Below are 27,024 nucleotides of genomic sequence, written 5' to 3' on the forward strand. Positions count from 1 at the left end.
TGATTCGTTTGTTTCTTTCTCAATACTAATATCTTGACGTTGGCTGAAGAGATCTTGATCACGTGTTACATCTTGATTAGAAGTATTGGGTAGATGTTCGTGTGGTTCTCCAAATATCTTAAAGGATTCCTTATAGTGTATTTTTTTTACCTCTCACCATAACTGTACTATTGTCTTCTATTTCGATGTTTTTAGCAACCTGACGTTTAACCTTCCTTCGTCTTTTTATTCCACCACTTTTCTTTTCTATCGTTATTACCTTCCTATCATCCACGTTTTCATCTAAATCCGAAAGTGTTTCTGAATAGTCGTTTGGGTTAAAAAGAGGATCTTTATCGCTATCATCAGAACAGTCAATTATTTGCCTTAAGTTATCTGATTGCTGAATGTCATCAAGAGAGTCTTCCATTTTGCGTTTTTTAGCTAACGCAACAATCATCTTACTTCTGGAAAGCATTTCTAACAACTGCTGCTGTAGAGTGTGCTATTAATTTCACGTAGAGAAGGAAATAAGTAAATTTTCCGATTGTAGTCATATTAGTGATTAAATAACGTTTCGAATGAAAGATTTCTATTGTATTGGCGGCGGCTTTATTAGAAATTCTTGAAGCTAGAATTTCCTTTTCAGCTTTGCCTTTCAAAAGCTAGCTTTAAAAAAGGAAACAAAACATATAAAGGAACCGACATTTTATTTTGAGCTTTGCTTTTATTTTCAATCTAAAGAAACTACACGAAGCTATTGTTGTGTTATTACTATTATTGTTTTCGGCTTGTAACACGAGTATATCCCTCGCACAACCTGCAAGCATAGTAGAATACACACACACTACTAAAATATTTTTTCAAGGACAGAAGGAATAATATCAAGTTTCATACAGCATATCGATGCAACTTAACCGTATTTGGACACTCAGTATACCACAAAATCAGGTGTAAAGTCGGACAAGTCATTCAATCTTGACTTAACCTAATACGCACATAAAGTAAGAATAGTTCAAAGTCAGAGAAGTCACGTTTTTTGACTTAACCGTCTTTACACACGCAAAACATTAACTTTGCCCATTTGTCTGATTATGCACACTTCCATATCTCTCTTAAATATGAAGTTATGACTTATCCGACTAGACACAAAGATGCAGATTTTTTTTTTTTTTTTTTTTTTTACACAAGACCTTGCAAAAATCTCAATTTCTGATTTTTTTAACTTAACCGACTTTACACACGCACGCCAGAATAGTTTTTCATTGTTAATCAGAGGATAATAATGGAGTATTCAACATATATGACCATATTGTTTTGTTTTCAGCTATGGATTTTAAATTTGTAATTCATATAATGCTATGTTCTAAACCAGTTCGAAAGAAAAGTAGTTGCTAAAGAGTTATTCAAAGAAATGTTCCCAGTCTTCTGATGAAAATAAGAACACACTTTAAAAAATAAAGAAACAACATAAACTTCCTACGGAGTTTGAACACAAACTTCTCATTGACAGACTATTGACCCAAGAGGATCGAACATTTTGTATGCCTTCACATAGGCTCTTTTGACTTTTGTGTAAAGTGTTATCTAGCTCCAGACTCGTCTTAGTTTATATGGTACGACCATTAAATTGCTGTGAATATTTGGGCGTTAAAAGTCTTCCAATGTACAAATGTATTTTTCGAATAAATCAATTCGATTTTACGTCCTATTTACTTATATAAAACACTCAAACCTTGAAATGGTTGTAGTTTGAGTGGTCGTATATGTTTTCATAGTTAGGACTCTTGATACGCAAATCCGTTTAACGTGGGGATTTATCTCTACCTTTATGAAATATGGTACTGTATAGATCCTTCAATGCATAAGCCCCGGTGCCATCGAAAGGTTAAATAAATACGTAGTTTGAGGTTCTTCCTGTAAAACATTTCCCACCAAAAAGAGTGAACGTGTTAAAAAGTTAGCCAAGTGCCTTAAAGGATAACCTCTAAAGGTGAAATTACGTTATTTGGATAATACAGTTTTCTACCACCCATCTGCGGTTTGCAAAGTGTTTATGACGTCACTTCACAAAAGAGCAAATAACACTTGGCCGACTTATTTGATTTCAATACTTTTTGTGGTGGTCCCTTCGCTAGTGTTTTGAAAGGTTCACTGTTATTGATGGGATATCGCCCCTTTTTAGTAAGCTTCTAGCAGCATTTTGTTGATTTTCATGTTTATTTAAAGCCCTTTTCCAAACCGAAAGGCAATGAACGTTTCTAGAGAAGCATGATAAATTACTATGTATGTGGTTTTTGAAGGCGCAGTACTTCAGTTGAGAATTAGGTAACTGGTAGAGTGATTGGATGTCATTTCAGGGGTCCGTAAGTCGATTCATGATCACATCACTGTCTGTTTTTCTTGTACGATTATAATACACACATCGTATTTGATTCAAAATAAAGGAATTTTGTACTTTGCTTTTAAATAATATGTAATGTTGATAATTTAGTGAATACTCTCCGAGTCCTCAATTACATATTACGTTTTTTACCAATCAGTTTGACTATTAACAATCAACTATTTTGAACGAACAGAAATAGCTCTTTACTTAAGCAAGCAAGAATAAGTAACGCTTTAGATGAGGGGTTAGAGTTTTGGATTCGTAATCCTGCGGTCCGGGTTGTATTTTCTCCTCACACTTTGCACATTTTTAAAAATATTTCATCTACCTGGTTACAAGGCTGAGCTCCTATTGGATTCTGCTAAATGAAAGAATATCTCTAGTGGAGAAATTTAGTGATGATGTAATTCTGAAAATAAAGGTAGAAAAATGAATGGATAAAACCAGTTACAGAGCTAATTCTGTCAATGGTTCTATATTTAATATTATTCGTTAATTTCATTCATTTTAAGTTGTTTTTTATTGACACTATATTCTCCCCTTTTCTCAATGTGTATTTTTTTTACAAATATTATACAAATCAGAAACCCTCAGTTTATTTTCAACCTCACGTGAAATACGTTAATACGGATGGATTCTCGAACTCGTTTGAATGTTATCGAATTTAGCATTTTTAACATTTACAAATAAATTACTTCATACAAATGCTTAGAATTTTTAAATATAATTTAACGAATAATGAAATCGGACAATTTCTTCTTTCAAAGAGTGTTCCGTATCAGTCAGTGGCGCCAGAACCTAGGAGCTCAGGCCCTGTTCGACCCCAAAATTTTCACTGGGGGTTCGGTACCTTTCCTCAAATGATCCATCCATACTTTTAATTGATTTGCAGGTAGGACTACTATTAATACTTTCAATACTGAGTGCAAACATTTGAGTTTACTTAAAAAAATAACCTACTACATTTAATACATAATCTATCCATATATTGTTTGATGCGCAGAAATGTATAGTTATTTGAGGTAAGTAAACTTATTTATACAGCCTTTCATAACTCCCCCGACATCGACACCTCTGGTATCCGTATATTTTTTTTCAAGTGTCCGTGTATACATGTGTATCATACAAACAAGAAGTACTGTGAGTACAACTATCCAAAGACTCTCTTTTGTCATTTTGTCAGCCAGCATTTCGCCTCACTCCTGCACAAGAGCACTCTTTACGATTTGCGATTTTAACAGGTGGGGACAACTTCTTGCTGCTGTGATAGCTACTACGAGGCATAATTAATCTTGAGGTTGCAGTTAGTTGGGTAGCCTAACTCACGCATTCTATACCTCAAGAATTTATGTGGCCCACTGTACACCTTTTCCTTGAGGAAGCTCCACAAAAAAAAAAAAAAAAAAAAAAAATACATGTGATTGATATCATTTAATCTGGTGGGCCACTCGATATCAACCTGCAAGATAAGATGATCAGGAAATATTTGTCTTAGAATCTCAATTGAACGGCATGAAGTGTAACCAGTTGAAACCAGATATTTTGTAGTTTACGATCTTGTAATAATTGATTCATTTTCAGTCGAGGAAACGTTTTAGTCATGAGATATCAAGCAAAAGTCATTGTAATGAATTCACTATCTTCCTGAAAGAAATAGAGACCACGAACAAAACAACCGGAAACAGCGCACCAAATTGTGACTCGAGAGCTCAATGCAGGGTGCATTGAAGAAGATTCTGAAGGTCATACCCAGCCCAGTTATAGATTTTTTTTCACTACTGGAAAATGTAAATGGGTCTAGTAACTTCAGATAAGAAAGGCTGTGAAAGGGATACCCTGCGGAATGTCATTATATAAAATCTTCGAGTTTCACACTCTCTTTCAAGTAAATCTTGTATCTGCATCTTGTATAAATATATTTTGAGGTCTCTATGAAGATTTCTTTGAGAACTGCTAGCAGATAATTCGAGTGCTTTGGCGTGTTTCCGTGCAGAACGCTTGGTGATTGCAAGGCTGATGCTCGCATCTTTTTCACATTTGTCGCGATGAAGTCCAGGCCCAGGTTGGAGGTTTTTTTCTTTTTTCATGCAAAAGATTTCGATCTAAAATTTTATACCCAATTTATATTTGGTTCAGTGAGAATGGGATCATATCGACCGAAAGGAAATTAATGCAGAAGGTTCGCTGGGTTCCGATCACTTAACTGCGAGTATTAAGAAAATCTTTCACAATGAACTAACGATATTGTGCCGACCAAACCATTGCATGCACTTAAAATAAAATAATAAGAATACGATTGCATATACTATTTATAAAATTGCATCCATTAACGCGTTACCAGTACCACTACTCTACTCCATCCCAATCTTGATCAATGTCTTTGTGAAATCAGAAAAAATAAATATGCCCCACTCATTATTAGCTATTATACAATAGTTCACAAGACAGTGGTTTACTTTGTCTACATAGTAGCAATTCTGACTTTATAGAATAAAGATTCATAAAAATAATAGTAAATGTTTTTCAATAAGCAGAACCACCCTTGTACTGGGCCTCAATACATATAACTTATGTCTCCCAATTACTGTATTTAAGAAAAAATAGTAGCTCCGTTATTGAAATAACGTTACTTCATGCTTGTATATGCTCGCACTTCTTCTTCAGTCTATTATAGAAACACATAAAGAAGTCTATTACGTGATTTCTTAATATATCCGTTACATCTGGACTTCTTATCTGACAAAGTTAGCGGAATAATCCCCAGTAATCGATCTTAAGCAGCCTACACTGACGACATGAGAAGGTTTTTTTTCTTTTTTGGTACTTTAACATAATTATCAATAAGTTGTACAACATATCTTCAACCTCATCCCTTTCTACGCTAAAATTAAAATTGGTACTAAAGTACTGTTTCATCGATGTCTTGTTTAAAACGCCTCCGAATCCAAAAAAATAATACCTAACCCATTTGGGACCAAATTATTATTTTTCTGATTTCTTTCACTTTATGAAGCTAATTTAGTTTATTATTGCATAAGTATCATGAAAATATAACATGTTGAATTTTCCTATGCATCAGATGTGACTTACGCCCTGTCCTATAAACAGGACGCTGGTCCTTTCTGATATACTAGAGAGGACTTATTTTTAACTAATTGCGTTCTATTGTTTTAGTGAAGCAATTCAAATTTTCATCGCTAAGTGTCTCAAGGCATTGAGTGATCACGGCCGGTCTATCCAAGCACGAAGTCTTCCTGATTATATATATAATGTGTGTGTGTGTGTTTTCAATTAACGTTTATTTACGAAAATTATACAAAATACGATATGTGGCACACAACTAAACTGAACATACAAATACCAGTATTTAGAACATCCAACAGTTATGTTTAAAGCACAGGTAATTGCAATTTTGTAATTTCGATGTACCTGTGGTAGTTTGTTACACGTGTTTGACTTTGATTCAAGTTTATTTTTCTTTACCTTCGTGGTATTTCACGAAACGCTTTTAAACATAATGTGACATTACAGTTTTCAAAGTACGATAATGGTTTTGTAGTGCATTCATTATCATGGCATATTTACGTCTTTTTTTTTCGATAATGAAGTAACCACTTCCAGCGAGGCGTACATCATTGAATACATTTGAACAAGTGATCACCAAGTTTGATATAATTTGACAGAAATGTTGCTCCTAAATGTCAGAAGATCCATATTGGATTGAGTTGGTTTCGTAAACATAATCATGAGTTTACGATCTTCACGTTAATAATTTGGGTAAATATCAGCCATTGCCTGTTATATCAATATGTAGCAAATTGAGATGGTCGATACCTCTCATCTGGTTGCTATAACGTGAAGAGCTCAATTCTAGTATGTTCATGATGTAGTGGGCTCCACCTCTTCGTTAGCGAAACAGAATGTATGCTTTCAAAATTTGTGCCAATTACAACACGTCGATTGTCATGCCATTTGGCAATACGATTTTACGTCCTAGTTGAATCGGTATTCATGTGAACTCCGTGCATACTTACTCAACTCTTTTGAATCAGTCAGTGGATACTGAGACACACAATTGCTTTGTAGAGTAACGGTTGCTCTGAATCCCAATTCACGAAGTTGAATTAGCAGATCTCTACTTCAAGAAATACTCAAAATATAGCACAAGATTTTTCGGATCATCTACGATGTGTGGTATATTGAGAACCACTCTGGAATCTAAAGAAAAATTTTCTCTATCATTATGTATATTGTCACGAGCACTCTCCTTTTATCTTCATATCATTTCCATAACAGAGATCAAATTTTTATAACACGTTTTATAACCGCACAACAGAAAATGATGATCGTTCTTTATTTCCACACCATAAAGAACTGTCTCCCTCATTATAGCAGTATTGCATTGTGTCTCTGTTGAAAATACAATAGAATATCTCTGTGATTTGTTTACAACATTTCTCTTTCAGTTCGCTCAAGTTCCTGTCAGTTTGTACACGAAATTAGGGAAGTTTTGTGTATGATGTGTTCATTTTTCTCGAAATTTGAACATTATTATAGAGCAATTTTCTTTTTCTACCACTTATTTCTCTACTGTAGCTATACTAAAGCTTAAATATAAATTGCATTCAATTGAGGAAAGCAAAAAATTGATGTCTTCAGGTGTTGAACAATGAATGATAAGTGTAAGAACGCGAAAAAATAAAGGACGTTGGTCTATCTATATCAGCGTTTCCCAACCTTTTTCGACTTGTGGCACACTACGGGTGTAACTTGGATTCTCGCGGCACACTTATAGATATTATTATGTGTAAATATAAAATACCGTGATTACTGATCTCCTTCTCACAGAGGAGAAAGCTCGATCATTGGTTTTTCCTTGTGGTAAATCACTATGCTTATTTTTCATTCTAATTTAAAAATAGAAAACAATTGCAATGAAATATTGGACTCAGGCTTTTAAAATTACGCTTTCTTTCTCGAAAACTGTATCCAACCGTTTACTAAGAAGGAAGATCACTAACTAACGAACAAACAAACAAATCTCTTTTACTTTTATAACACAAATGTAGTTAATTTGTCGAAAGGATTGAGTTATATTTTAAATTTTCAAGTTATGAAATAGTCTGCAACAATAAAGAAGCAACAATGGTCATAACAGTAACAAATACTTTTTTCAACATTAGAAATGTACAGAAAAGTACATGAAACTTAAACTTGTAGATTCATAGTAGAGGTTCATAGTAATGTGCAATACAAACATACATTTTCCGTTTTGCAATTTGATTGCTATAGAATTAATCATTTTGTTTCGATTTTCTCGCGGCACACCAGCAGCCCATTCACGGCATACCAGTGTGCCGCGGCACACCGGTTGGGAAAGGCTGATATATATATTCGCTTTTATTACTTGGTAATATATTGCTTTGGACCAGCGTCCTATTTATATGACACTAATATGTCAACATCTATAGCACCGAAAGTTATAACAAAACTAAAATAACTTTCCTACAGTCTGATTGCCGCATACCTATTGCTACCTGACACATATAAACCAAATGCATTGTTTGCATTAAAAACAAAAAAAAAAAAAATAATAACGTTCCCCGTACCATACCCAAATAAAGTAATTCACACAGGTAAATTTAAGCGTCCATCTTTTACAGAGGGGAGGGAAAAAAATGTATAAAAAATTACAGTGAATTAGGACAGGTCTCCAATTGCTCCCTGTAATTAGCAGAACTCGAAATCTTTATTCTTCTTTGTTATAAAAAATAAAATATCAAGGGTCCTAAAAATAGGACGCTGGCTCCAAACGGGCTAAATCTAATGCTCAAACTTATATAATCTTAAAAAGCTTGATAAACGTTTAATTATCCTGTAAAAAAATAAAACAGCATTTAAACATTTTAGTACAGATGTTGAGGGGGAAGTAGGTATATATCAAGTATGTGTTTATAAAATGTTCTTTGCGTGTCTAAAAGCGTTCATTCTTCGAAACAGTATCTCGTGTGACATTTTTTAAATACTTCTCGGCAAACAATTGGAAAACAAAGTGACGACATACATTTTTCACATTTTATATATACATTTGGAACATATTTAGACAACACAGTATCTACAAGGGGTGAATAAGTATAATCTTAAGGTGTTCAATGAGTATCGGCAATGTGTCCTGTGTCCTACTGTGTTTAAAATAGTTTCTGTAGTTTTGTACAGTGTAATTTATTTATCGATATATCTGTTAGTTACATTTTTACAAATAATTACAATTGGTTCCCGATTCCGGGTTTTTATGCCCCTTCTGTTAGTGGAAATTACTTGCTGGATACTTTGGGTTCTAGTGGGCTTGTAGTTTAAGAAAAACGACAGTTTTGCTTTTAGTTTGAGCAATATTGTTAAAAATGAAGAAAATCGAAAAAAAGTAGACCTTAAAGAAGGGGCAATCCAAATGAAATCGACCAATTTACAGGTCAAAGGTTGCCGACATTTTTTAAAAAAAATTTTCTTTTACCTAAGATTGTACCACATTCAGGGAGTCGTAAATGCGTATTCACATATTTTTCACCACAGTATTTTTTTTTTTTTTTTTTAATTTCTAGCGGCCATAGGAGTGTGCGTATTTTGCAATTTTCAGAGCATACCATTAAACGCTGTAACCTTTTAGGTTTTAGAGATAATGAGTTAAAACTAAACCCATACGAAAGATAATGGAACGGCCAACATTCTGTGTTCTGTGAACATTGAGACGTACTTTAGAACGTCGGGGAAGAAGCTCTCAACATTGATGTTGGAAATCTAAAAATGTTCGTTTAAGAATGTATATTTTGAAACAAAACGAATGAGACTCAATTTCAATTTTTTGTCTATATAGAGACTAGATAATAGACAACGTCCCAAACAAGTTTCAGGTTTGAGAACCGTATACTTGATTTTTTGGAAATTTTTAAACATTGCGAATTTTCGAAAATCGTGTATTTTCACCATCAAATATCTCAGGCAGCACGCAAGTAAAAAGTTCCAAATTCGCACAAAATAGACTATTGTTATGCAGTAATACGTGGGTAAAATTGCATCCCTGAGACTTCAGTAGTTTCTGAGTTATCAGGTGTTGCACTGATGTGAAGTTAGAAATTTTAACAGCTGAACAGATACTTAGGTTTTGTATTGATGGTATCTCAGACATACAATTTAACTTTGTTTCATCAGAAGAAGTGCAGTCAAACAGAAAGAAATTCGATTAGATTTAGATTTATTGACATATAACACAACAGGCACAAGGCCTAATTACAGTGTTACATAGTACATCGTTATACAGATTATATAGGTTAATAAAGCTATTGGTAATAATTACATTTGTCTTACAAAATTAATAGACTTCTTAAAACTACTTACATCCATTGCCAGTACATCCAGGTTGAAATTTTCTTTAACTAACCTGTTGTAGGTTGCACTAACTCTCCATATAGGAGATTTGCTTAAAAAGTTTGTTTTCGCTGTCATCCAAAAAATGTATTTTTCGAAGCAGTGCGCAATTTAATGGATGGTACTTGGATACATATTTTTTCGTTGAGATCAGGACAGTCTATTTTCCATGAAAGAGTTTGTGTAAAAACAATAAATCAATATTTCTTCTCCTGAGTTCGAATGTTTCAAAATTAAAATTTTCAACAAGGTTAATGTAGCTTTCAAATTTTGGATAGAATTTTGTTTCCTTAAGGGTAAGAAGCCTTAAAAACTTATTTTGAGTACGCTCAATCAAGAATGAGTATTTCTGTATATTAGGGTTCCATATTACTACAATATTCTAATTTTGACCTGACGTATGCATAATACAGCACAATTAAAGTTTGATCATTTTAAAAATCTTTACTAACTCGATAAATATATCCAAGATTTTTGTAGGCTTCTTTGCAAATAGTTTCAATATGTTGAATAAAGGTTAATTTGGAGTCAAAAATAACTCCCAAATCCCTTATAAAATCAAGCTTTTTTAGTTTTTCCCCTAATATTGAATAATTATATTGAATATATTTCTCTTTTCTAGTGAATGTTAAATAACTGCATGTATGAACATTTAACTTAAATTTATTGTTTTTACACCAAATTTCAAGATTTTGTAAGTCACTCTGAAGTTCTAAACAGTCCTGAATTGTTTCAATTCTGTTGAATATTTTAAGGTCATCAGCAAAAAGTAGATTTTTAGAAAATTGAAAGCACTCAGGAAGATCCCTTACCGCCAAAATGAAAAGTAGAGGTCCCATATTCGAGCCTTGAGGGACTCCAGATTTTGCATGAAAGATTTGAGATTTATGATTACGATACAATACAGTTTGTTTACGATTTTGAAGGTAGGAAGCAAAATATTCCAGAGTTGATTTCGAGAAGTTAAAGGATGGCAGTTTGTTTAAGAGAATGTCATGATCAATGACGTCAAATGCTTTAGAAAAATCAGTATATATGACATCTACTTGTCCTTGCTTGTCAAGTTCCTTCGAAAAGTAGTCTGCTATTAGTGCTAGATTTGATACAGTAGATCTGCCCTTCAGAAATCCATGTTGACTGACAGATAATGCAGGTTTAACATGATCCATTATTCGCTTATGCAGTATATATTCATACACCTTGGCAAACGCAGATAAGATAGATATTGGTCGGAACTGTTCGATGTTACTAGCTGAGTTTGTTACTAGGGTATTGGACACACAACTGACTCCTTCCATTTTTCAGGGTCGGTACATGTTTTTATAGATGAATTAAATATAATATTCAGAGGTTGTAAGAATATATCTGAACAGCCTTTCACAATGTACGTTGGGATCATATCTGGGCCACTTGCTGTTTTCGATTTCAACTTCCTTACTGCTTCTTTTATTTCTTTTTCAGATATGAGAGGTAGTGAAAATATATCAAGAAGAGCACTGGAACGATCATTTAGAGACATGCTCGATACGTCATAGTCCGCTCTTAAGGAGCCATAGACTGAACTAAAATGTTGCCCGAATGCTTTAGCTATGTCCCTATCATCAGTAAGGTCGTGACCGTTGTACTGTATGCGATCAGAAGACAAGTGACGCGATTTATTTTTAATGAAGGACCATAATAATTTCGGATCATTCTTCAATTTATCTTCTGTGCTGCTTAAAAACTCTTTATAAGCAGCAGTTATTTCTGCTTTAATTTCCCTACGCAGTTGACGAAATTGCTCTTCATGGTACTTAGTGTTGCCTACACTGAGACGACTTTTTTTACGATGATAAGTTTTACATTTAATTTTATTAATAATATTCGGGGTAAACCATGTAGGGTAGATTTTATTAGTTGCTCTTTTACGGGGAATGCAATCATCAAATATTTGATACAATACTTCATAAAATAGATCAACAGCGTGATTGACATCCTTAATATTCTGCAGCATCCCCCAATCCACAGCTAATAGGTTTCAGTAAAGTTTTTCAAAATCTGCTTTCCTAAAATTATAACCTACTGTGTTAGGCACTGTTTTAAGTTTGGTTGAATACAATGCTGTAAACTGAATAAGAAGGGGAGTATGATGTTTATCTTCTATTACCAGTGGATCGCATTCTCTTTGAACTATTACTTTTGAGAGATTTGTGAGAACAAGATCTAAGGTTCGACCCTTGCTATTAGGAATATTATTAATTGAAATCAAATTAAAGAGGGACATAAAATTGTCAAGACTTTTACATTTAGCTGATGACGTCATTAAATCGAAATTTGAACTAGTTATTTGTCGTAGATTCAGATCCCCTATACAAAGAATTGTGCAACCCACAGGACAATTTGATTCTACAAATTCAAAAAAACTGTTCATATATATGAAGTGGTGAATCAGGCTCTATGTAAACAGTACAAATACACACGGTAATTGAGTTCAAAACCAGTTTGACAATTACACTTTCAAAGTTAGTTTCCCAGTTATTTACTTTTTGAATATTATATTTTTTAAGCGCAGCAAACAATACTCCCCCACCCTTAGTCTTTTTTTGTAGTTCAATATTTCTGTCTTGCCTCCAGACCACATACCTATCATCAAAGAATTCTGAGTCAGAATTATTTGTCGTTAAGGAAGTTTCTGCCAAGCTAATAAAGTCATAAAAGTTAGATAAAACAGCATTATGAAAACAACTGGCTTTAGTACGCAGGCCATTGACATTTTGAAAGCACAAAGAAAAGGTTTGGTTTTGATGTTTTGATTTTAATGGGTCACTGATTCTACCAAAAGAATAGTTACTTACTGGAAATGTTGGCTTCTATTGTCTCTGATGGCAATTTTCTCGGCCATTTATTTTGGCGCTTGAGCTGCACCCCTAGTGCGAGGGTCCTGTTGTTTCCCTGCCCCGCCTAACACTGCCTTCCTTTTGTACCCGAGGGGTCATCCACCTTCCTTGTTTTCTGCCTTTGGATTTCTCTTGAAAGCTGTTTTCTGTATTGCTAACCACACGCACTTTTTCTCTATCCACACTCTCGCCTTTATCTTCGTTACTGGTACACACCACAGATTTATTAGAAACACTAGCACTAGCACTAAACTCACTTCTCTTGTTATTTTCATCACTGCTACGACTTTCGCGGAAAATTTTAAACACTGTGTTACTTGTTGTGTCAGCACGATAGATATCCCCTTCAATCTTCAGTTTATTAAACACTAACACTGCGTACCTTCCTTCCTTCCTTGTCTCTTGTAGTTTTTCAGACAATAATCGTCTTTCAGCAAGCACTTTTTCTGAAAACTGCTCATGAATATACACACGGGATCCCTGCAACTTGGATTTCACTTCCAAAATTTCTGCTTTCTTTTTGTACCGCAGAAATTTCACAAGTATGTCCGACTGGTTACGCCCTCTACCTAAGAGATGTGCACGTTCTATGTCATCATGTTCTATGTTAATCCCCAACTTTTTTTTCTATAATATCTTTCACAGCCGCCTCACAGTCTTTCCATGATGGTCGCAAGCCTTCACTTTTGACCTGCACATTTCGGAAGATAAGATTGTTTCTCTTGCTCTGATTTTCGTTATAGTCACACTTCATTTCAAGTTCATCAATTTTCTGTCGCAAATCACTGTTCTCGTCCTGCAAGTGAGCCACTTTTGCTTCTAGATCTTTCACTTCCTATGAAAGGTCATCAAACTTCAACTGTAATTTGTCAATTTTTGCATCAATTAATGCAATCTTGTTCACGTTCGGTTCCATGCTGTTTAACTTTTGAAGGATGTCTTCTATTTTTTGTTCAAGAGCTTTGCTCACTGGCCCTGGATTTGTCTCAATGTTACCTATCAACAGCGCTATCAGCACAATTGCTAGGCAGATCGCCTTCCCACTTCTATATTTCTCCGTTGTTACAAGTTCTTCCTTCGAAACTTTCATTTCGAATGCTGCACTGAACCTGCCTATAGCAGCGCGTCACTGCTGAATTGTAATGTCCATTGGGATGGAAACACTGATCACTCAGAGCTAATCCAAGACACGTCTGTTCTCTTCGACGGACGGCCGAGATTTGCTATTTGTAAAATAATTATCAATACCAGATCATATCATAGATTTGTATCTTTGACGCAAACAAATCAGATGTTATGAGTTGTCAGAACCAAATTAATTTACTGATAGCAGTGTTTCAGTACTTTCAGAACATAGCATATTGTCATTTGCAGCTAATGATACCGAAGTCTGTATTTATGACGAGAAAAGGCGGATTGAGAGAATTGAAGACATCAGTCAGGACGATCTTTATGTTCACTTTTTCTATCCGCATGGTCAAAGGACCTCTTTTAAACTACCTATGAATGACAAGGTGGGGGTGCCAATCACTAAGGTTCTCTGCGAACTCATACCCACAGAGTTCACAATTCCTACATGTCGTACTTTCAATATCAGTGCCAAACCCTGTACACAAATTAGTCAATTGTTTACTTCACTGATGTCTTAACAGCAGCGCTATAGGCAGGAAAGAAATAATAGATTCGGTTTCATTTTTCTTTCTTTTTTTGTACAAGATATGATTCATAAATTGTGCATATTTTACCAATTTAGCATTACTGTCGTTTTATTTTGACTTTTGCTACAAAGTTTATGTCCACTCCTCATGGCGCTTCATGATGTTACGTCCCAGTAAAGAATAAAAACGTATAACTCAAAAACTACTCAATTCTCAGTTATGCAATTTTACCAACTTGTTACCGCAGAACTATCGTGTAGTTTGTGCAAATTTCAGATTTTATATTTCCGCCCTTCCTGAGATATTTGATGGTGAAAGTACACAATTTTCGAAAATTCGCAATGATTAAAAATTTCCCCCCCAAAAAAATCGAGTATATGGTTCTCAGATCTTAAACTTGTTTGGGATGTTGTCTATTATCTAGTCTCGTTGTAGACAAAAAGTTGAATTTGAGTTTCATTTATTTCGTTTCAAAATGTACATTTCAAAACGCGCAATTTTAGGTGTCCAACATTAATGTTCAGAACTTTTTTTCCCGGACGTTCTAAAGTACGTCTCAATGTCCACAGAACCCAGAATATTGTCCATTCCATTATCTTGCGTATGGTTTTGGTAGGGTTGTTTTGTTTAAAAGAAAATGTTTAAAACTTGTTTTAGACAATTGATTTTGTTTAAAACAAATTTGTATATGTTTTAAAAATTCTGTTTTAAACATGCATTTTTAAAGACTTGTTCTAAACATATTATTTTTATTTTATTTTTTGTAAGAAAACCTGCCAGAGAAAGGAAATTGTCAAAAAAGTGCCCCCCATTCAAGAAACTACACTGAGAAAAAAATCGTTCTCCGGACTGTGGTATATTGTACAAATATACGGAATTTTATTGTTTACTACAGAAATCAGTACGGAGCGTAAGTTATCCGTATGCTACATAGGCACTGCCTTTAGGTGTTACATCATGATGTTGGAGGATGTCTGATATCTAACAATCTTCCTTATATTGCATACAAATATGTATGTTACCTTCGTCTGCTATATGTTATATACGTCCATTGTGAGATCCTGACCACCTATATTGTTTCATACGGAAAGTATGTATAGATGGAACACTTATACAGAAAATGTTATAACACATGCGTTTTCAACTATACGTTTGCTGTACATTGAGTCCAAAAACTACAGGATTTACAAATGTAACATCCGATTTTACGTACGTCACATACATTTTTTTCTCGATGCATTTTGTTCCTCTGTGAATGTTTTGATTTCTAGTGGCTACATCAATTCAAAGTAGTGATCATAATTTATTTTGTCTCTTTTGTCCCCTTATTGTATTGTTTAAATGCTTCACAGTTAACTTGCGAGAAAGTGTAGTGGTCGAATTTTGGACTACTTGTAGAATTGATATTTAAAAAAAATAAATACAATAATTATCATGGAAACAAATTTTTGTGTTGTATTCGGAAAATAAACAAAAGGTTATTTGCTAAATTGCGGTTCTGAAATTAAAAATCGCTGGTATTCGTTGACACAGTACCTGTTGGTTCTCAGTCTCCGTACACCTTGGAATGATTTAACATGAGGTTTACGGAAAGAAAAAAAGAACATTATTTGGAGCAAATTTATTAAAATAACTCAAACTCCATCAGATGAGAAAACGTCCATACAAGCTCATTGAAAAATATGTAAGAAAGAAATGGTTGGTTTAGTTCAAAGAATGAAGAATCATTATGAAAAATGCAATGCTGTGTAAAGGCTGGAAACTCAAATAGATGGTAGAAGTGTTGATGATTCTGACGTCAGTGATGTGGTTGAGATGCAACTGGAAACTTCAGGTAATAATTAATTTTGTATCAACAATATATTTTTTTTCATTATATTATGAAAATTTTATTTCGTCCCTCTTTCCTCAGTTCTAAATTTTCATAAAAAGCTTTACACCTTGGCATAGCTTGTATGAAAAGACCAGGCGAGAAAACACAAGGTATGACAGTCGCCCGCGTAACTAACCATTAAAACGTGGTACCTATAGTAACATCAGTGCCAAACGTCATTGTCAATTTCAATTAAATCTCAATTTGTTCGTCTGTCTGTATGTATGGACTATGCTACAGGGCACAATTTTCTGCTTTTTAACATTAAATTTCGAGGGTAGAGGCACGAGATGTCGGAATTTGCTATATAGATTTTGACTACGATCCGACGTAAAATTTCAAAATTAGTGGTTAGGATCTCACTTTAAACAAAAAGTCCTGTCTCATATAGCCTTGCTACTGATGCAAGACTGTAATCAATTAAACTAATGTTATGCGTTTCGAAAAAAACTTGGGTTGCAGGACAAATTTGGCTCCAAATCAGCTTTTATAAAATACTTTTAGATATGAGGCGTTCAGAGCGCAAGGGATCCAAGTCCATTTTCAGAAAGGTTCACTTTTGCTCAGCAAACGTAGTATCTTCGTAGTTAAGGGTAGGAAATAAATGAAACAAAAACCATGTGAAAGGATATGAGCTAGAGTTTCATAGGATAACTGCTATACAAGGGCGTTGATGGAATGGGGGAGGAGGGCTAATTTTCCCTTCCTTGCTCATAAATTTGATATTAACATTATATTATGTACGCTGCAGCGTGGGAATGATTAACAAGTCAAGCTCCGAATGCCATAATCAATTATGCATAATTACGTTATAAAAATGCGGGGTGTGTTGAAAAGAATACACTGACGGAAAATGTCATATTTTCACAACCACAAATCCGAGATGAAAAAAAGAAAAATTACATGACAAGATGCAATCTAAAATTTTATACAATTGTCGCTAGAGAGGGGCGTTCGTTTAGAGGTCATCCGCCCCCTACACTAAATTTCAGATTTTGGATGTTGTAATATAGATTTAAAAAAACTGTTGCTGAGCAAAGTCCAACATAAAGAATTTGATATCCTTACACCGAATAAATATGGATTTTTATCAGTTGTAACCCATCTGTATTGGCCTTAAGGAGCTATAGGCCTATATTGCTCTCTTGTATATTTTTTGTTCCAATGATTCCAAAGGTGGCTCTTCTTTCGAGTTTCGGACCTGCTTAAAATTCTGGAAATGGTTTTAAGCAACTTTCCAGTTTTAATCATCTGCATGTTCTCCGTACTTATTCGGTGTAGTTACCTCAAGCCTGTTCTGTTGGATTTTACTTATCAGAAGATTTCTAAAACTGCCTAAGTGCCTCCGAAACCTGAAATTCAGGGTGGAGATGAGGGCAGTTGCCCTTCTGTTCCGCTGACGCTCCTGTCTAGCGGCTGTCATATGAAACTATCCCACACCCTTTAGCACGGTTTTAGTTACATTGGTTTTGGACCCTTGACTGCGAAGAAATTACTTTCTGAAATAGAATTAATTTGAAGAACAAAACTGAACTTTATTGAAAGTGAAGTTGGATCCATTGTGCTCGGAATGCCCCAAATTACAAGATTATTACAACCAAGAAGCTACTTACGAGAGTCACTGGCGAGAGGATGTAATAAAAGGGGGTCCTGATATGAAGTAAGTTGAAAATTACTAATCTATATTGAAATATCCTGTATCGAACACAGTGTAGTCTTAACAAGAATAAGATAACTGAAAAGATCGGTTGCAAGAGCAAAAAGGTCTTATTAAATTCATTATTACATGATTTCGAAATATGTTTGAAATCATGTTTTAAACTGTTCAAAATGTTTAAAACATGTTTTTTTATGTGTGTGTGTTTTGAAACAGGTTTAAACATTTTGAACACCTTTTTCATGTTTTAAACACATGTTTTGTTCTTTTTTAAAAAAATGTATATTTTCCAACCCTGTATTTTGGTTTGAACTCATTCCGCCTTATGCAGAGTCGTTTTGACGTATGATTAACGTTATACTAGAGGCCATACTTTTGCAGGAAACATATGTTAGTCCAACTCTTTAATATAGCACTAATCACGTGTCAGAACGACTGTGCATAAGGCCTATTATCTTTAAAACCCAAAATGTTACAGCGTTTAACGGAATCCTCTGCAAAGTTATACGCTCAGCCACCTATACAAAATGGTGCTACGACAAAACCTGCGCGGCTAAAAAATAAATGAATACCCGTTTTCAACTTCTAGAATATGGTAGAAACTTAAGTAAAATAATAATAATAATAATAATAATAATAATAATAATAATAATAATAATAATAATAATAATAATAATAATAAAACGATTTTTTTCAGCTACCCTCATTGGTCGATTTCATTTGGATTGACCGAGAGGTGTTGAAAGCAGTACATACATCTTTTGTAATCAATGACATATCATTTGTCCAATGGCATAGAGAGCACAACTCGCAAGTAGAAATTTACAGGATCATAATATACAGTGAGTGTAAAAAGTATTCATACAACCAATATTTTTGTAAAAAATGAGATTTTGTCCCGCTTCCATGATATTTAAATCCAACTCACTGGACAATTAGGAAAAGGTGTTCCGGAAAGGAAGACTTGGGGGAAGTATAAACAACGAATGCTATTTTGACCTTGGTTTACAGAGACGAAATATGGAAAAGTCTGAAAATTCATGTGCAAAAAGTATTCATACAGTACCACAACTGTCACAGGAATACCTCACTCTCCGTGTACAGAAACGAACGACAGGCCTGTAAAGGCACTCTAGTTTGTTCTACGTTCCCTTGGAGTGCATTCAAGTTCACAACATTATCGCGGAGTTTGAAAGTGCGGCAGTATGGGGCGTAAAGGTCGTAAAACTACAGAAGAGGAACGAAAAATTATAATTCGTCTGCATAACCAGTGTAAGTCACTTTCTGAAATCGCAAGCATGGTTGGTAGGCCTAGATGGACTATTCAAAGTATTATTGATAGAATGAAGCAGAGAAAAACGTTGAAAAATACACATAGAACAGGACGTCCAGTGAAATTAAACACACATTGTCAGTCATTGATAGTTCGAAAAGTAAAAAAGAAAGCATCCGCGTGAGTGTGCCAGAGCTTGCAAGTGAGCTTTATAATGAACTTAAGTGCATGTCTCATATTCTATGATTCGCAATTACTTGAGAAAACGTGGCTTTCATGGTCGGGTAGCCCGAAGAAAATATTTTGTGAGCGAAGTGAACAGGAAGAAAAGGTTAACATTTGCCAAAACACGCCGAAATACACCACAAGAATTCTGGAACTGTGTGATATTTACGGATGAAAGCAAATTCAACATTTTTGCATCCGATGGACGAACCATGGTGTTGAGGCAAAAGAATACAGAGTTTCGAAAACTAAACCTGAAACCTACAGTGAAACATGGTGGTGGTTCTATCATAGTTTGGGGGTGTATGAGTGCATCTGGTGTAGGGTCCTTGCACTTTATAAATGGTACGATGAATCATTATCAGTACATTGATATTTTAAAATCGAATTTTCATTCATCTGCTGAACAAATGGGCATTAGACTAAACTTCATATTCATGCAAGATAATGATCCAAAGCATTCCGCTTTAAACACACTTCTTTGGATCTTGTACAATACGCAAAAAAACATGGCAACACCTCCCCAATCCCCCGACATTAATCCGATTGAGCACCTTTGGGACTAACTTGACAAACAGATTAGAAAACGACCGATTTCAAATAAATAAGACTTGTAAAATGCTCTGCAAGAGGAATGGCAGAAAATTCCATCATCAAAGACCAAGGCTTTGGTAACATCAATGCCAAGGATTATTAAAGCTCTTATAGCAGCGAAAGGATATCATACGAAGTACTAAAGTGGCCGAATGTGACGAAAACAAAGCCAATAAGTGAAGTGTATGAATACTTTTTGTTGATTGATATTTCTTTCTTTTCCCAACTTTTTGAATTTCCTGCACGAACAGTAGCTTCTTTCTTTGCTACAAACCTAATTTGTTTCATATCAGTGTATTTTTGTGTTGTTTCCTACACTTGAAGAAATAAAATAGAAATTTTCAGTTCAAGTGGTGTTTGTTCACCGTGATAAGTTATATGTTTCTATTTTCCGAGGTGTATGGATACTTTTTACATTCACTGTAATTGCAAAATGAGCAACAATGTTAAGTAATTTTCTCAGCATTAGTTCTCAATCTGCACAAATATTTCAAATTTCTATTAGTAAGTTGTTTTGGTGAAACTTCTATCTTGATATTCACCTACGTAAAGTACAAATTGTGTCATTTAAAAGAAAATCAGGAAAAATTATAAAAGATTATTAATCTCATTCAAACAAGACAGAGTTGAATTAATGTAATTTGTTCGCTTTTCACTCATGTTTTCCTAATTTACTGGAAACGAACGTACTTTTCTAACTGTAAAATGTATTAAATATATTAAATTGGTCCTCTTAATAAGTTTACAGATCTACAAAAACAAAATACCCACATAATTGGTATTGCATTAGTACCACCTTAATAGGACTAATCATTGAGTTTAGGAAAAAAATGTTATTAAATAATTGAACATTTAGCTAATATTACTGAAACCAGAACTGTGTTTAAACAAGTCTGGTGGTTGCAGTTTGATATATTAGCCAAGCCATTCTCTTTAAAAGTTGTGTTCATTCTTGTTCTAGTTATTTTAATTATAGTTGTTTAACTAACACCTGGCATTTATTTCCTTTCAGTCATCTGCTTTACTGAACTATACTATTGAAGTGAATGAAGAGGATAGAGTTCTTCGTTCAACGAAGATTTATTTGGAAACACCATTGGAGGTTCTAAGTATTCTGGACATTGAAGCTACAATAGAAACAGATGACAGTTATTATGGTGGAAATGTCAGCTTCAGAATAACGGATAACTATTTTTGTATAGGTGGTCACTTTAAGGTAAGGATGTCAATAATGCAGGATATGTATAGGAAAAAGTGCAATAGTCAATGCGTATGTTTGTTGTTTCTAAAGTTTTGTAAAATGTAGGTACACCTAAAGATTTGTAGTAAGTTCCATATATAGCACTCGGGTCAGTATATACGAAGTGGCCCAGAGGTGGTTGTTCGACCATCTTCGAAAATTATAAAAATTGAGTGGGACGAATCTTGTGTATGAAAAGGTCAATAACACTGTTCACGTTGTCGCATGTAATCACATGCGCAACAAAAATTGCGCGTATACTGTAACTCACGATTTTTCGCATTTATTCCATTTTCCTTACGTTTATGGGTAAAATTCAGTTATTGATATGTGGAGATAATGTAAAGCAATCCATCTAAGGAGATATTTCCAAACAATATAATAAAATAATAAAAATATAAGCAAAAAACAAAATTATGCTCGGTTTTGTGTATACTGGCAATCATGATTTCTAAGGACTTTTTTCAGTAACAGAACACGATTGTGGAGGGAGTTCAGCAGGGGAGTCGAGAAGTTGGATCAAGGAACTTGATAGTGGAGTAAAATTTGGCGTTTATTGGTTAACACCTAGTGAAATATTACCAAATATGAATTAGATTCTGTAACCAGGCTGTCGTACGAAAATATGTAAACAAAGAGGAAATCTCCTGTCTTGAGGTTGGGAGTGACATGCTCTATGGATATTAGCATTTATTTGTTAAGAAAGAGAACAAGCAAAAAGTAGTTTCCGTGGTTAGGTGGGTAGCGTGGTGGATTTGTAGTTCTTGCACTATTTTGACACTAGATCGAATCCCATCCCATCCCATCCTTTTTTTTTTTTTTACAAAACAATATAATTTTCATGTTAATAAGAACCGAAGTAATATAATGACATAACTTATTGATATTTTACTGTAATGATGTATTTATCCAGTATTAGAGCACTATTGGTAATAGCTTTTGTTTTCAGTCCATCCAGTTGTATAGCTTCTCTCATCCTGTTTCGTTGGGAAAACAACAATTTTGTTTCCAACAAAGTGTGAAGAATATACTGTATATACGGACAGAAAAATACATTTTAGAACCTAACGTGATTTATCGTGATGAAATGAACTAGTTTGCCATTATATGAAAAAAGCTAAAGTAAATTATTGAAGTTGGCTTATCTTTAGCTTTTAGCTTAAAATAATTTTTCTTTATAAGACTATACTTTATAAGGCAAGATGCCTGATCATACCTACAAATTTAGCTAGAGAGTGACAGATTTTACAGGTTTATACAAATATTTTACAAGTTTAGGTGCGTGAAACACCAGTACACCATGGTCTCGCTTATCCGACCTTCCTTTGTTCCACATAACGTATGATTCGACATATCATCGCAGATAGCACCAATCGACAAGAAGAACAGCAAGTTGTGGTCTTAATCTATTTTTCATACTCTGGAGTCTATCGCCTAGCGCGCCCGTCTACACCTTGACTCATATGTCTATCATTCAGTGCAGACACGTACCCAGGTTTTATATTCGGAGGGGGCCTAAGGGAGTGTTTCGTTTGTGATTCACTTACAAGGAGAAAGCAGACCTCTTTAAATTAATATCGGGACCAGTTTTTGCAAGGTGATAGTGCACATTCAAAGTGTTCGTATTGCAAACTGGGACAGCCAATAACCTAATATAACGGAGAAAAAGCGTATTGAAGTTTTCGATTCTCCGCATATAACGTACGATGCGTGAAGTTAGCAGGTAACGGTGTCGTAGAGTCGGCAGCATCCGCGACTCACATGCCAAGAGACCCGGGTTCGATTCCCCCTGAGGTCAAATTTTTTCTTCAACTAATTAAGTAGCCATTTGTAACTACAAGTAAAATGTTAATTCCCCATATGTTTATAATGAATTAAAAGAATAGAATTATTCAATCAGTTGTAAAATCTTTCAGTGTTGCATGTTAACTAGCAACAAAATGTAATAGAAATATATTGATACCACTAGTTATTTTATGGTTACCATAATCCCAGTACCCGTCAAGTGAACTTTCTGGTGGACAAACACCATGTTCGTGCATTTTCTCGGGGTTCTCCCGTTTCCTGTCATTTTCTTCATTCCACCATTTCATTCATTTCTCATCATCACCGTCTCCTTTAGCCTAACCGGCATACGCGTGGGACGTAAAACTGAAAGATTTCATATCACTTTCAAAATACAAACACATACGTATTTTTACGTCAAACAATAATATATATTGTTTGCACAATCAGTAAGAAATAAGTGTGTTTTCATTCTTCATAATATTTCTTATTGACTATTTGTGTGTTTATGTACAGTTAAATAATGAAATATATTTTAATCAGAATATCCCAACTACTCCAACTCATATGTAACATAATTATATTTCCTAACGGACAAAGAAAAATATCTGTTTCTTCGCTGTAGTTTGAAGGTCAAACACACACACACACACACAGACACACACACACGCGCGCGCGCGCGCAACACAAAAGACCCTTGCTACTTTTTACAGAAAACACAATCAGCTGTCCCTGCTATTATATAATCGTTTTCTTAATATATATAACTAAGCGACTATGGTGGTACAATGACATGAATCCATATAAATTACATTGTGCAGACATTTCAAAGATGTAAATTTCCTCTGAAAACAATACGAAAGAAGGAAAATTAACATAAAACCCTCGGCGATCTTACTCAGTTCCGCCAAAGAAATAAAAGTAAAAGTAATTTTTAATCTCCTCTTTCCGCTTGCTTGTTCATCGCTTATGGAATTCAAGCACGTTTTTTCCTCTCTTACAACCAATAAAGGATAATTTCTATGATGTATCACGTTAAAACAATACAGTTGAGTGTTGTGATAAATGTGAGTAATTCTTCAGAAATACTATTTTTAGATAAGTTCTATCATTTCACGCAGCAAAATAATTCTGGGATTCCGTAAAAGCATACAAACTCGGTTAATTCCTACCAAAAATTACAAAAAGTTAATTCCTTCTCCACTAATGTATATTAAACTCCATAAAACTTCCTGTTTATATGAAAATATATCCCAACTATTATATATATATATATATATATATATATATATATATATATATATATATATATATATATATATATACACCGGGTGCACCAACCGAGAAACCAAGAGAGAGAGAGAGAGGTACGAAACTTTGCACAAAGCAACTACAGGAGGGGGGACATCTATCCATATATTGGGTAACATCATTAAGTAAACAGTGTTGCCAGCCCAGTATAAAGTTATTATTTTTTTATATTTAATGACCTAAATTTAATTTCATAATTCGAATTAGCAATGAAAACAAAGACGAAAGATATGACGCTCGCAAATCAGTGTTGTATACTTTTGGAGAAATAACGTTAAACATGTGTCAAATTTAAATGCTTTTAACACACAAAAGGGTTGAAGTAGAAACTATTTATGCAAATTAAATGAAATACTGGGAAGAACTCTTTAAACTGACTTCAAGTTTAGAAGTATCAGTTAAACAGTGTTGCCACAACAGAAGAGAGAAAAGTTGAATTTGGAAATAGTGCAATAACTTGGAAAAGGTCCCTGGCACAGTATGGTTTAAAATTCATAGATCAAATCAGTATGTCATATGGAGCATTTTCACGGTTATTTGAGATCGATAAGTCAAGTACTAACCGAGATATTCGGTACTTTGTAGAAGCTGACAAGGGAACCTTCCGAAAATGATAGTTGCAGTGAAAGGTGTGACCTATACCAATTGAAAGAGCTGTAACAGAGATGAGCATTCTCAAAATATTAGCTGCCCATAGCAATAGGTTCAAGAAATATAAGGAGTGGAAGTTCGAGAAACAGCAAGGTTGGACAAGGGGGGAAAAGTGCAAATTCCGCAAAAAAAGGGGGCACGGCAAAATACAATGTCGATAAGTGATGTATAGAAAGAGACTTGCCACAATAGGGAACAAATGAAGGCCACCAGTGGGGTGAACAGTGTTGCCAACTGCAATGAAAAGTACATGTTTTGCAAAGAGCACTATATGAAGTGAGTGCAATATTCAGTGTCAACCTGTCATGTAGAACATAAGATATGACGTGTATAATCAGTGGTACAATCTAACAAAAGAAAATAGAAAAACAGAAGTACGAAAAGCACGGAAAAGACGGAGTTGGCCATAATGCGCCACATTTGATCACGAACTGTACATATTAGAATGAACAAAACAAGAAAACACCAACTATGCAGGAAACCGACGTACCTAGAGTCGAAAAGAAAAACGAGTTCCAAAGTTGGCAACACTGGTCATGAAAATCCAGACGATTCTAATATAGTTAGGCCACTCGCTTCACAAAAAGAAAATTCCGGCAACTGGCATTAGCCTTCGCATCATTTGTGCATGCTCGTCAACATTGTACGTGCAATTGTTCGATGAGACAATGGTCCAAACAGAAGATACATTTGCAATGAGCACAGCGGAATACTGCCAATCCGTCAGACATGGTACAATGATCGCCTGTGCATGTCTCGAAACAGTGCTCTAGAGGTGTCAGAATCTTTGGTGGTCTTTCTATCACATATCCACACCTGTAGAAAGCATACATAATCAAAGGCTTGAATAAGCATGGCGTAAACTGGTAATGGGTTAAGGCTTGAAATTTCAGAAAATTCTCGCCGGACCAAATGTTAAAGTGAGTATCTGATAACACAAGCTCTGTAACGAAGCGCACAAAGTCCTTGTATGGTCTAAAAAAATAAACATCAAGTGGTTGTATCAGACCCGTACAACCAGAAGGGATCAGCTCAATTTTGAAATTCACTCCGGATGGTACATGCTCGTAGAGCAAATTGGTGTCTTTGTTTGCTGTTCAAGAATCAACAAGTTGCACATCAGTCAGGTTTCTTTCTGCCAAACTTGGCCAAAACACGTTGGCATAAAACACGCTTAAATCACTCTTCCGCATGTTTGCGGTTGTATTTGGGAAGGCTTTAATATTCGGAAGAGTTGACAAAAAGTCAAAATGGCCGCCAAAAATGTCTGCTCGGTGACAAGAACAACGTGCATTTTTGGCGGCCATTTTGAAACCCGTGCTTCACACAGCAAATGTTTCTTATAGGCGGTGTTGCATCTATCCAAAGAAATATCATCCGCCCCGTGTTCCCATTTGAAATGTTGCGTTTGACCCCTCGAGCCTTATGATGGGGGCCCTGGGGGACTTGCTTCTTACAAACTTTTCTTGGCCCTCGACATGAGTACATTCCTGTGCAATTGGATTTACAACATCTCTTTTAGCTTCGCAGCAATTTGAGATCACAATGTTCGATGCCATGTTAAGACACAACATATATTTGTGGCGGCCATTTTGAAAATCATGCTTCATATAGCAAATGTTTCCTATAGGTATTGTTGCATATTCCATGATCTATCGAAAGAGGTACCACTCGGTACCTGTTGCCCTTTGAAAGTTTGAAGTTGTCCCCTGGAGCCCTATGATGGGGATCATGTGGGCACTTGCTTCTTACATACTTTTATCACCCCCTTACATTGGTACATTCCTGCACAACTGGACGCGTCACATTTTTGTTCGTTTCGCAAGTTTTTCAGGTCACAAAGTTTGGTGGGACACCCTGTATATTCCCACATACGACCCAACCATGACATAATGTTCACTACTTCTATTATCGGTTGTTGGCTCAACCCAACCATTTCATGTTCCCCGACTTGACATTGCCTCAATCACTCCAGCATTGATGCATTTCGAGTGATGCCTGTTGCCGGAATTTTCTTTTTGTGAAGCGAGTGCCCAAACTATATTAGAATCGTCTGGATTTTCATGACCAGTGTTGCCAACTTTGGAACTCGTT

The 27,024-nt window shown here is 35.0% G+C and overlaps 1 protein-coding gene across 2 annotated transcripts in view; it reads left to right on the top strand.

Moving 5' to 3' along the window:
* The window catches only part of Apoltp (Apolipoprotein lipid transfer particle), a 6,186,292-nt gene that overhangs the window by 3,698,713 nt on the left and 2,460,555 nt on the right, over positions 1-27,024 (top strand). For both annotated transcript variants that reach the window (XM_081762641.1, XM_081762640.1), the window contains exon 36: positions 20,956-21,159. In XM_081762641.1, coding sequence (XP_081618767.1) covers positions 20,956-21,159 — 204 coding nt within the window. The remainder of the gene's footprint in view (positions 1-20,955; positions 21,160-27,024) is intronic.

This window comes from Thermobia domestica, chromosome 6, assembly GCF_964235325.1.
Source record: "Thermobia domestica chromosome 6, izTheDome1.hap1.1, whole genome shotgun sequence".
NCBI lineage: Eukaryota > Metazoa > Arthropoda > Insecta > Zygentoma > Lepismatidae > Thermobia > Thermobia domestica.